Source organism: Eulemur rufifrons, chromosome 8 (assembly GCF_041146395.1).
Source record: "Eulemur rufifrons isolate Redbay chromosome 8, OSU_ERuf_1, whole genome shotgun sequence".
Classification (NCBI taxonomy): domain Eukaryota; kingdom Metazoa; phylum Chordata; class Mammalia; order Primates; family Lemuridae; genus Eulemur; species Eulemur rufifrons.
In genome coordinates this window covers 67,351,790-67,364,769 of record NC_090990.1, presented here as the reverse complement: position 1 = coordinate 67,364,769, position 12,980 = coordinate 67,351,790, and the positions used below count along the sequence as shown (strand labels likewise).

The 12,980-nt window shown below is 37.2% G+C and overlaps 1 protein-coding gene across 3 annotated transcripts in view; it reads left to right on the top strand.

Annotated features, from left to right (window-relative positions):
• Positions 1-4,093: 4,093 nt before the first annotated feature.
• Positions 4,094-12,980, top strand: part of ZNHIT6 (zinc finger HIT-type containing 6) — a 48,701-nt gene continuing 39,814 nt past the window's right edge. For 2 of the 3 annotated variants that reach the window (XM_069478152.1, XM_069478154.1), the window contains exons 1-5: positions 4,094-4,906; positions 6,127-6,192; positions 6,279-6,385; positions 6,483-6,568; positions 9,239-9,342. In XM_069478152.1, the coding sequence (XP_069334253.1) occupies positions 4,239-4,906; positions 6,127-6,192; positions 6,279-6,385; positions 6,483-6,568; positions 9,239-9,342 (1,031 nt within the window). In that variant the 5' untranslated portion in view covers positions 4,094-4,238. The remainder of the gene's footprint in view (positions 4,907-6,126; positions 6,193-6,278; positions 6,386-6,482; positions 6,569-9,238; positions 9,343-12,980) is intronic. The other variant, XM_069478153.1, reaches the window with a different exon arrangement.

Genomic DNA, 12,980 nt, shown 5'->3' with positions numbered 1-12,980 from the left:
TTTGTATTACAGTTGGCTGTCAGTATCCTCAGTTCTGTGTCTGCAGATTCAACTAGTTGCTGAAATTTGATCCACAATTGGTTGAATACATGGATGCTGAACCAGAAGATAGGGAGCCTGTGGATGTGGAGGTCAGGCTGTAGGATTTGATCATTCTCAAATTTTGCTGTTAGCGGGGGTCCTGGTGGTATGACTGTATATACAAAAACCAACTCAAAATGGGTGATGCACCTAAATGTAAGAGCTAAAACTGTAAAACTTCTGGAAAATATGGGAGAAAATCTTTGGAACCTTGGGCTAGGCAAAGATTTATTAGTGTGATACAAAAAGTGCTATTCATTTAAAAATTAATAAACTGCATTTGATCGAAATGTAAAACTTTTGCTCTTTTAAAGACACAACTAAGAAAATGAAAAGCCACAGATTGGAAGCTCACTCACATGGCTATTTTTTTTTTATTTCAGCTTATTATGGGGGTACAAAAGTTCAGGTTATGTATATTGCCCATGCCCCGCCATCCCCCCGAGTCAGAGCTTCAAGCGTGTCCATTCCCCAGACATTGCGCATTGCACTCATTATGTAGGTATACCCCCATCCCCTCTCCCCATCCCCCACATCTGTCCGACCCCCAATTGGTGTTATTCCCAAATGTGCACTTAGGTGATGATCAGGGAAACCAATTTGCACATGGCTATTAACAGGCCTCAGTTCCCTGCTGGTTGTTGGGGAGTATATTAGTTTCCAGGGCTGCTATAACAAAATAGAACAGACTGAGTGGCTTAAATAACAGATATTTGTTTTCTCACAGTTCTAGAAGCTAAAAGTGTGTCAGCAGGTTTGTTTTTTCTGAGGCCTCTTTTGGTGGCATGCAGGTAGGCACCATCCCAGGGTATCTTAACATGGTCTTTTCTCTCCGTGTGTTTCCCTGTTGTCTCTTTTTGTATCCACATTTCCTCTTATGAGGATACCAGTCAGATTGGATTAGGGCCCACCCTAATGCCTTTAACTTCAAAACTTCTTTAATGGTTCTATCTCCAAATATAGTCACATTCTGATGTACTGGGGAAGAATTTTATGAATTTTAGGGACACAATTCAGCCTGTAACAGCCAGAGACTTCAGTTCCCTGCCCCCTGGGCCTGTATGTAGGGTTGCTCAAGACAAGGCAGCTTGCTTTCCCCAGAGGAAGTGCTCCAGGAGAGAGAACGAAAGAGCAAGGGCCTATGACGGAAACCACAGCCTTTTTCCACACCTAATCTCAGAAGTAACATAATATTACTCCTGCTCTACGTTATCCTGGGATAAGAAGCAGCATTCTACACATCGGTCTGAATAACAGGTGGGGATTATTGAGGAACATCTTGGTGGCTGTCTACCACAAACTTGTATTCATAATATGGAGAGAACTACTACAGTTTGATAATAAAGAGACAATTCAATTAAAATGGGCAAAATATTTGAAATACATTTCATTAGAGAAAATATACAAATAGTCATGAGCACATGAAAAGATGCTGAACATCATTAGTCATTAAAAAAATGCAAATTAAATTCACAATGAGAAACCAGTACACACTTATAATCCAAAAAGTGACAATATCAAGCATTGGCAATGCTGTAGCAAAACTGGAACCCACAGCCAGTGGGAATGTAAAATGGTATAGCAAAATAGTCTGGCCATTTCTTAAAACTTAAAGATAAACTTACCATATGGCCCAGCAATTTCACTCTTAGGATCTACTCAAGGGAAATGAAAAGATGTCCACAAAAAAAGCTTATATACAAATGTGGAAGCAGAATGATTCTATGAGCTATTGCTCAAACTGCAAACAATCCAAATGCCTATCAACTGGTACATGAATGAACAAATGTGCTATATCCATACAATGAAATGCTATTCAGCAATAAATAACAAAAGCAATAAAAGGAACAAACTGTTGATATTTCATGCATGCTACAACATGGATTCTCTCTGTCATTTAGTCCCTTTTCCTAGTGTAAAGATGTATCTGGCCTGAAGATCCAGTCAGTTTCTCTCTGACCCCAAGGGTAATTAACACTTGAAAGTACCTCCAAAAGAGATTGTCTGTTCTTCTGGAAGCTACCTCCTCACAACCCATAGTGGATTTTACTCCTCCCCAAACTTACTTCAATGCTCCTTTCAGCGCTGCTCAATCAGTAGTGCCCCAACTAAGTGCCTCTTCCTCTGGTCCCCATTTAAAATTCCCATTCCCTGACCAATATGTGAATGAATAATAACAGCTGAATGCCCTGCAAACTGATAGCCTCTGATTGGGTAGCACAAAGCAGCCCACCCTAAGAAGCCATTTCTTTGAAGTTTCGTCATGCAGCAATTGAGGAAAATATATATCTCACAAGACATTATTTGAAGATTAGGTGAAAGTGCCTAATGCCCAGTTGTCCAGTATGTAATAGTAATAATTTTTAAAAGTAGTTGAAACAGATGCAAGGGTCATTTTAGTTTTGTTTGAGTGTGTACGTATATGTGTTTAGGTCCACTCCTGGGGGTTGAACTTTGGCCAAGTCTCTAAAAAGGGTAACATATATATATATATATATATATTTATATAAAATGAGAACTAAAAATAAAATCTTAAGCCCCCTAGCTGACTGATCAGTCTTGGCCAAGGGAACCCCAGAGAAACCTTAAAAACTGAGGTCTCAGCCATGACGGGATGGGAGGTCAGACCAGTCTCATTAAGTCTTCTCCTTTTTACAATTTAGACACAACAATTGACCAGCATTAATGTTAAAATAGAAATCATAATACTGACAGAAGGGACTCTGTGGCAATAAGATACTTAAGGCCATGCCAGCATGTGTTAACTCACACACCCCTACCCTTAAAGAATAAACTGTATTCTGCCACAAAGTTTTTATTTTTCTCTAGCAACTAAGCAAGCACTAGCCTCAAGATAAGCAATATTAAAACAATTGCAGCTTACCCACTGACCCAAGCTGACTGACTGATCCTGGTCCAAGAGCCATAACTACAGCTTTGATTGGACAAGAGACTGAGTTCAGCAACTTCCTCCTGATAAGAAGACCACCCACCATGGACTGATTCTGGTCAGTTTTACAGAGGCTGCCTGCTTGAGTGCCTTACTGTCTCTGCTTCACCTTTTGATTTAATAGAGCCTAATTATAATGTATTTATATGTCAACTCTCCACCCCAAAGTGAACATGGGTCACGTGTAACATGAATGTTTGCTTATCGTGCATGCCTGTCTCCCCTCATGAATATTCATAGATCCTCCTATAACTTATTGCATATGCATACTTGGCCAACTCATTTGGCATATATTCCTGTTCCACCCTCCCCTCCCTCAAACAGCCTGTTTCCAGCCTCCTCAGAGGCTGTGCTTCTAAACCTGTCAGAATAGCCACCTTGCAGGCTGTAACCGTAAGAAATAAATAAGTTTATAAATTGTGTGATTTTAAAGTTGACTCTATATATAATGTTTTCTTACAGAGTCCTGTAAAATGCTGAGAATGGGAAACAGACTGATGCAGGGTATCACTGACAAACAGTTGAAAGAATTAAGTTAATGCCCTCTTTTCTACCTGAAACCTACCATGATGCCCAGTACAGCCACCATACATTCAGTTTGTGTCAGTCATTGCTAGTTGAGTCCCATGCATGATTTCATGTAATCTTCATAATAACATGAAGAGATTTGTAATACCATCGTCCTTAGTTTATAGGTTGAAAAAACTAAAGCTTTGAAGAGGCGTAACATCAGGTGTGTCTTCCATTTTCATACAAGATGAGATTTAATTGTTAATACAGATTAGGGTGGGTATTCCCATTTCACGAGTGTAAAGGGTTTATTTCTCTTTCCTTGGTTGGCCTCCTCCACTCTACAGAGCGCGGCGGGTTGCCGAGAGTGGGCGGAGATGTCCCCAGAGTAAGGGAGTGGCGAAACCCTGGGGCGGGGGCCGTCACAGTGGGCGTGGCCTCGCGCAGGTTCTCTCAGAGGATCTGGGCCGGTCCGCCGCAGAGCCGTAAAGAGCGCTACAAGTCGTGAAGTGTCGAGGCATGAAAGCGTTGCTTTACGGCGATGCGGGCGACACTGCCAGGCCGGCGTTCTGGGCTTGTTCCTTGTCGGCTCTACACGTGGACTGCTGTCGGTGTTCTGGCCCGTAATTCTTCCCGTTGGCGTGGAGCAGCCACATCGAAGGACTGAGTGGCAGCAGAGGTCAAGGGTCGTGAGCTGATGGAGTTTGCTGCTGAAAATGAAGGAACGTCGGAAGGTGGTCTCCAGAGTGTAGCTGAGGGGGCGCGATTAAGTCCCAAGTCGGGTAGGGAGGAAGTCAGGGACTTAGCAGGGATGGAGAAGGCCGGCGGTGGAGAGGAGGGGAATGGACTAACAGGAATGATGAAGACAGGAGATGGAGAGAAAGGAAGTGGACAAAGGGCAGGGGAGATGGGCATGGACTTAACGGTTGTGAAACAAGAAGTTATGGACTGGCCAGAAATAGAAGGCACGTTGGATGGCCAGTGGGTTAAGCAGGAGGTGGAGGATAGGCCTGAGGTGAAGGAAGAGAAAACAGGCATATTGGAGGTGAAGCAGGAGATGCAGAGTGGTTGGGTGATAAAAGAAGAGAAGATGGATGAGCCAGAGGTAAAGGAAGAGAAAGTGAAGGTGAAGGAAGAGGTAATGGACTGGCCAGAAGTGAAGGAAGAGAGGAAGGATAACCTGGAGATAAAACAGGAGGAGGTGTTTGTTGGTCAGAACGTAACAGAGGAGGAGATGATGGATGGAGTGCTTGTAAAAGAAGAGAAGGATTTCCTGAAGAAAGAAGTGATGGATGATACGAAGGTGAAAGAAGAGCCTCAGATAAATGACCGGGTGGGCTGCAAGCGGAAACTGGCCATGTCAAGGTAAGGCAAGGAGAAATCCAATTGGGGGAATAAAACTAAAGTCCTCTTGTCTAGAGTTAAGGAAACTACACTATCAGCAGAAGGTAAGATAGAGAAAAATAAGAATAAGTTTGTGTTTCTGGAGGCTGAGTGGTATTGGTTGGCAGGGTTGGGAAGGGGAGGATTTTATCAGATTACCACAAATTCAGTGAAAATATGTGAAGTTGTTAGTGTCCTGTGGGTAATGGTCAAGTGAAATTTCCAAAGGACCATAAGATCCTTTGGAACAGGATCTGGCTTGACTTAATATGCTTTGACTCAGTATTCCTTTGAGAGAGGATAGAGATGAGAAAAAGTCTAATAAAACCAACAATGGCAAAGTGGATTAAGTTAAAATTAGACAAAAACACATTTGACCTCACTCAATTGTCAAATTTCTATACAGATTCTATGAATATTTATTGCTTTTGATTTAATTTCCTTAGTGTGGGATCAATCATGTTGTCAGCAAAGGAAATAAAAGTGGTCAGATTCTTGGGAATATTACTGTCTAGAAGAATATAGTGGACCAAATAGGAGTAGCTGTAGTTTGGTTGTCCCAAGATCCTAGAAGAACAGTTGAGGACAGATGATGGGTAAAAAGCATTTCTAGACTATTGTGATGCCCATTCTAGGTTAGGTGTGGAGTTGAGGGGAAAAAGTGCTACTGCTGGTCTCTGAATTTGACTGTGTCTTATATTCTATTTTTTGGTGTGTGTATGCTTTTAAAATATCTAAACATAACTTATGGACTGGACTTCTGGATACACATACATACAATCACACAGTCATTACCAGATTGCCAGGAATTACAAGTTAAAATATCAGTGAATAATCTCATTCTCTAATTATAGTAGGAAAAGAAGTCAAAAGTGAGATGAGTTTTTAAAAATTTAGTACATGTTTTCTTGAGTTACATATCACTAACACCATTGTAAATGTAGTTGTTATTTGGAGACAATTTCATAAAGAAGAATTTTCAAATGATGTTTAACAGCTGTCAAATACTTTATCAGTTACCTGCATATACTTTTTAAAAAAGATCTTAATCCCATCCACTTATACTTGCATTTACTTTATTCACTGTGACTGATGTTTATAAATTGATTGTGACAAGTAATTTAGTCAGCATTCAAAGTTTATAAACAGATACGTAGAATTAATATTTGATAACTTATTAAATTACGTATGGGCTTTTGTAGGTGTGAAACTTGTGGTACGGAAGAAGCAAAGTACAGATGTCCACGTTGTATGCGATATTCCTGCAGGTATATATGTAACTTCCTATCTTATTATCTACATTTGTATCTTTCTTACCCTAAAATATAGAAGTGCTTTCTCTTTGTTTCTTTAGTTTGCCCTGCGTAAAGAAACACAAAGCAGAATTGCTGTGTAATGGAGTTCGAGATAAAACTGCTTATGTTTCAATACAGCAGTTCACCGAAATGAATCTCCTAAGTGGTAAGCCATTTTATGCATAGCAGATTGATTTTTCCTGGCCATTGGCATATGTCATTTGTTTATTCTTCTGTTTATTCTGTTATTTTGAAATTTTTAGATTATCGATTTTTGGAAGATGTGGCGAGAACAGCAGACCATATATCTAGAGATGCTTTCTTGAAAAGACCAATAAGCAATAAACATGTAAGTATTTTTTTACCTAATCCCTTCCAGTTAGAATTCCTTTCAATCAATTAAATTCATTTTTTTCACTTGACAAATATATTACATGGCTACCATGATCTAGGGCTATGCTGGTTACTAGAAATATGGCAGTGACCAAAGCAAAGTCCTTCCCCTCATGGAGCTTGTATTTAGTGGGAGAGACAGGACATGCTTAGAGCAGCAAATGTAATTTCACATAGAATTGAGTGAATGTAGAAAATAAGGGTGGCTCAGGAGATTAACATGAATGAAAATGGTGTTTGTTGGGGGTAGGTTGTTAGGGTAGTATTTTTGATACAATGGTCAGGATAAGCTTCTCTAAGGGATGATATTTAAACAGTGATCTGGATGATGGGAAAGAGGCTGTCTATGTGAACATTTGGAGAAAGATTATTCCGGTAGAGACAAAAGTAAAAGGAAAGACCTGAGTGAGGAACAAGGTTGGTGCATTTAAGGAATTAAAAGAAGGCAGAGCAACTGAAACATAGTGAGTGAGGAGGAGCATGTTGAACATGAGGTTAGAGAAACTGGTGAGGGTTTCTAATGTAGTCTAAATGCACTTGGAAACCTTTGGAAGGTTTTAAACATGTTTGCTTTTTGAAAGACCACTCTTGCTGCTGGGTGGACGTTAGGGGGCAGGGTGCAGGGAGACCAGTGATCCACGTGAAATGATAGTGGCTTGGGTCGTGCTGTTAGAATTGTTGGGAATTGATTAGTTTCTGGTTTTGAAGGAAGAACTAACAAGACTTGCTGTTCTAATATGCTCAGTTTTCATACTCTTGCATCCCTTTTTCATTCCTTAAAGACTACGCAAAATTAAAGCTTACATATTAGAAATAGTTTGCAACCGGTATTGTTCTAGAGATTCATTAATAGTATTATATTACATGGAATTATGTTCACTTTTCAGAGAGCATTTTAGTATTGGAGTTGCAAGATTTTCATATCCTTTAAACTGTTTATTTTATTGTTATTATTGCTATAGACATGACATTACACATATCTGAAGGGTAATTACCATGTATCAACTTATTTTTCCTCGAGCTTAATTAAGCATAATTAAAATTCTACTAAAAGTTAAAATACTTTTTAAAATTTTTTAAATTGTGAAATATAGATGTATTATTAAAAAATCATAAAGCGGATATATGCAGTATAGTGAATAATTATTAAAGAAACATTCATGTAACTACCACCAGGTCTAGAATTAGAACATTACCGGCTTCCTAGAAGTTCCCTGCCACCCTCTTTTGTCCTTCCCTAATCCTTTCTCATTTCCACATTTATTTTTCTATCTTAGGTCCATACCATAATTTATTTATCCATTCTATTTTTTATGGACTTTGGATTTTCTATAAGAAAAAAAAAATTTAGAAACGATGCTACTACTCTTGTTTATAAATTGTGGTTTGCATGTGAACATGTTTTTCCAGGTTTTATGCCTGGGAGTGGAATTGCTGTGTTGTGGAGTATGCATGTCTTTCGTTTGACTAGATTTTACCAAAACCTTTTCCCAAGTAGTTATACCAGTTTATACCCCCACCAGTAGCATGTAAATGTACCCGTCATCACATTCTTTCTAGTACTTGATTTGGTCAGATGTTTTAGATTTTTGTTAATCTGATGGCTGTGTAGTTTTACTATGGTTTTAAATGTGTAATTCTCTGATTCCTGATGAGGTTGAACACCTTTCAGATATTTCATTGGCCATTTGAATTTCCTCTTTTGTGTAGTGCCTGTTCAAGCCTTTTGCTGATCTTTTCATTGATAAACTTTCTTTTTCTTACTGGTTTATAGGAATTCATGGTATAACTTGGATGCTAATCCAAGTTGGTTGTGATTCACATACACATTAATGTTTGAGAAGCTTCTCAAAGGCTATCACACACATACTTCAAGCCCAAAGTTTTATCAGAGTCACATGACATAATTACTACAGTTATCTTGTCATGAACCAATCACAGACAGTCCACAGATCACACTTTGGGCAGCAATGCTCTATAGCAAGCCACACCTTAAAAGACGTTCCTGATCAAATCAGAGTTGCCTAATTCAGCTTAACCAACCCACATGGTCAGTGGGTCTAACACATGTCAGGGCCAGAATGTTCTCATATCCTATTTTGTATTGCCCTCAACAGTGGTTACTTTAAGTTAGGCCTTGTACTAGCCAGTGTCATGGTTCCTCCTTTGAATGAGCTACCTATCTAGTATACAATCATGGATATATACAGCTAACTATGGTATAAAACCATCAGTAAGAGAAACAAAGAATTGTGTAGCTAGCCCCTATGATTGCCACAAATGACCTGTATTCTTTTTAAATCTCTGCGACCTTCTTTTGGCCCATAGAACATACAGTTAAAAGCACATGCTCTGGAATTAGTCCTGGGTTTGAATACAGGTTATACCTCTCAGAGATAGCTGTATGATGTTGGAATCTCATTAATTCTTACTGCTAAAGTAGAGATGATAATATAATACCAATTTCATTGAATCATTGTGAAGATCAAATGAAATTACTACTTAGAACTGTTTGTGAAGCATAATAAGTACTCCGTAAATCTTAACTGTTTTATGATTGAACATTGTTTTACTTTTGAAATTTAAGGCATTTTAAAATCAATTTGTGTTTGTTTTTGGTTGTTAGATGTACTTTTTGAAAAATCGTGCGCGAAGGCAAGGTATTAACTTAAAGCTTCTACCCAATGGATTTACCAAGAGGAAAGAGAATTCAACATTTTTCGATAAGAAGTAAGTTGCCAACTTCTTTTTAGTGTGTTGTGTGTTCTGATTTGTATCTTGTTAAATACGCTTGTTTTGATTTTTTAATAGGCTGGGTTGGGAGTTTGACATTGCGCCTTTCCAACAAGTTCCCCAGTGGTGCTGATTATTTGAGAAGCATATTTTGAGTAGCAGAGTCCTAGAACAACAACTCTCATACATTGGATATAAGACTGTTTCTCTGAGACCTAAGATACCATGAAAGTATTTCAGGGGCTTCCAGGACAAAGCAGTGAGTCAAAGTAGGACCCCTCTACTGTTTTAATCAGAGCAGCTCGACTTTTATAATCCTTTCTACATTGGGATTGCAAATGAGATTTCATTTAAAAGCTGGAAATAAGAAGGAGACTTTGAAAACATTTACTCTAATAGTGAATCTTTGAGTACAGATAACATAACAGATTCATTTGCTGCTCTCTGAAAGTGTTGAGTTGGAAAGGCCCCAAGAATAGAGGAAAACAGGATCCGAAAGTACTTTGGGTAGCCAGCTAAATTATTGGATAATGTCTTTCAGAAGTTAAGATTTTGGTTTAAAGTAAAAAAACCTGAGGAAGTCCCTTCCTCTTTAGCCTCTTAGTAAATGTGGGGTCTTGAACAAATCACTTCCTATTCTCTGGGCCTCATCTGTATGATATCAGAGTTGGGCTGGGCAAATTCTAAGGTTCTCTTCCAATTTTACTGTTTCATAAATTGAAAAGACAGAGCCACTAGAATTCTCTATCATTATTCTAATAAAACTTTCACCTTTTCAAGGCTGTTGGATAATTAGGAGATGGTGTTATCCATTTATTTTATGTTTCAAGATATAAATATTTGTAAAAGTGGTTTTCCTTTTTCCTGGTTGGCTTTCAAAAGTAATACATTTATCAAGCATGAGAGGATTCCGTTGTACATTTTGAGAACGACATATGTAGAAATTGAAATAATTTATTTGAAGGTTAGGGTAACTGGTTTGTGCCTTCCCAAATAGAAAATGTATTCCTGTTATACAAAGGAAACCATTCAGAATGATTGTCATCAGAGATTAATTCTTAGTAGCCTCAAGTATAACATTTTTGTGTCTCTAGGTACATGAATGAATGTGGGAAATTTTTCCAAGAATATTACACTCAATATATTTTCTGGACTTAGTAACTAAATTTGTGTTAATATTTTATGTTATTTTGAAACATCCCAGGTCTCTGAAATGTCATATCAGACTCTTGCATTAGCCTTTTGCTCATGAATGTATAGAGATATGGGGTTGGCTTTCTTACATTTTTAGTGTTTTCCCACAAGGAAATTAGCAACATATTACATAATAGGCTTTAGAGTAAATTTCTTTTTTTTATTATCATTATTAGAGTTAATTTCTTAGTGTTTTTCATATCTGTAAAGTGGAGCTGATGATAGCTACCAAATGGAGTTGTGGCCTTTAGTGTTTTTTTGTTTGTTTGTTTTTAACAGTACCAGCATCATCTGGGAACCTTTAGTGTTATTAATTCACTTAGGCAGTAATGGCATGTAGGAAAGAATCATTTTTATGGTAGCTATTGTAAAAATAATACATGCACATCATAAAGTTTAAAGGAGAAATAGCACTTAGAATTCCACTGTCTACAGATGACCTCTGATAAAATTTCATAATGTTTCCTTCTAATCATATATGTTCTTTTTCATTTAATAAAGTAAAGCATAATATTAAATATTTAAATAAAACTATAAAAAGTGACATGATTCTCCCTAAGTTAAAAATTATTAATTTTTATGACTATATGCACATACTTTTTTCTTGCAGCTAGATTTTCCACTTGGCAATATATTTTGAACCTCTTTTCTTATTAATGTACAGCTACTTCATTATTTTTAAGTAATATATTCCAACTATGACTATATCCTAATTTGTTTAATTATTCCCATATCCATGAACATTTAGCTTATTTCTAGTTTTTAATTATTACACATAATGCTGTAATAAACATTAGTGAGCAAATTATTTTGTGTGCTTAAATGACTTTTTCTATAGGATCAAATCCTAGAAAGCGAAGTTACTGGATCAGAGAATACATACAATTAAACTTTTGAGAGACACTCCCAAATTGTCCTTCTCAAAAGTTACTGCTTTGTACCTTCACCAAAAAAAAAAAAAAAAAAGATAGTGCCTATTTTAGTTATACCTGCACTTTTATTGAATATTACCAAACTTTTTTTGTATCTTTAATTATTAGAGAAGCTGATTTCTTGGATTTTTTATTTCCTATTAAGACATTGCCAGGTGTCCCCTGGAGGAACCAAAATTACCCCTAATTGAGAACCACTGATTATGATGAATACAGAAGGCATACTTACTGACTTTATAGTTCTAATCTTTTCTTGATATACATGATAGAATCAGGATTCTGATATTGTATGCTTCATCTTTAGAGGAAAAAAAATGAAAAAAGACATTTAGAAGTACCTTGTTCATAATACCTGTTTTATCAGTCATTCACATGAAAATGACCAAAGTTGTAGATGATTGCAATATTTGCTGAAAGGAGGGAAGAAGGGGATATGAAATCTTTCTAGAGAATTCTGTTCAGCTACCATACTGCCAGTATTCTGGTTTTGAGAGACTAGTTTTCAGTACTTTTTCCAACTAACTTTCAAAAGTTGGTTAAAGCTTTGACTCAGATAAACATGAATTTTCATATTGCCTCTATCATTTAATACACAAGTGACCTTGAGCAAGATCTGACTTACTGAGTTATTGAGAGGATTAAATGAAATAGTAACTGAACAACTGAACAACAGTGCTGGGACATAGTAAATAATATACAATGACATTTAAAGGTCTACATTCCCTTATCTGAAATCCTCGAGAATATGCTACGTAAACTATATATTACATTCACCCCTCATAGGTTTGGGCCAACACTATTATGGCAAAATCAAACCATAATACTATTTCTGCAGTGAAACCTATACATGCTCACATTATAATGAATACATAATGACTGTAAACTGGCCCAGTGAGGTTTTGCCATCAAAGGAATTCAGCCAGATCTTTCACTTTCAGAGACTTGGGGATTTGGGTATTATTGATATGAGACTTTGGTCTTGTACTAAGGCTATTATTAATACCCCCTAGGTATTAAATTGGTCCTTTGCTTGTTTAAGTAGCCTGAGCTACAATATAGTCAAAAACTCAGATTGAAGTTGTTTGAAATTTAAATGTTTTAATGGTAACTTTTGAGGAATCTGAGTCAAGAATTTTTGGTACTGTTTTTGTAACTTTTCCAGAAAGTCTAAAATTATTTCCCAAAGAAAAGTTTTAAATTTAAATGTCCCCCATGTGAAGTGTGACCAATATGCTATCGTGCCTGAATTACCTCTGCAGTGCTATTAGCAGGTGACTATAGCAGCAAATGAAATAGGTACCTTAGAAGAACTGGTTCATTCTAACCCAGGCAGTAATTTTTGACCAGTATGACTCCAGATCTCCTAAAATTATATGCAAAATTATGTGTGAATTTTTCTAAGACTAGGCACTATAATTTTCACTGAATGGTCAGTGAGGTATAACATTAATCAGTCAAGATGTATTCAATGAGGTGAATTTTAGAGGACTGGTGAATTTGCAAGAATAC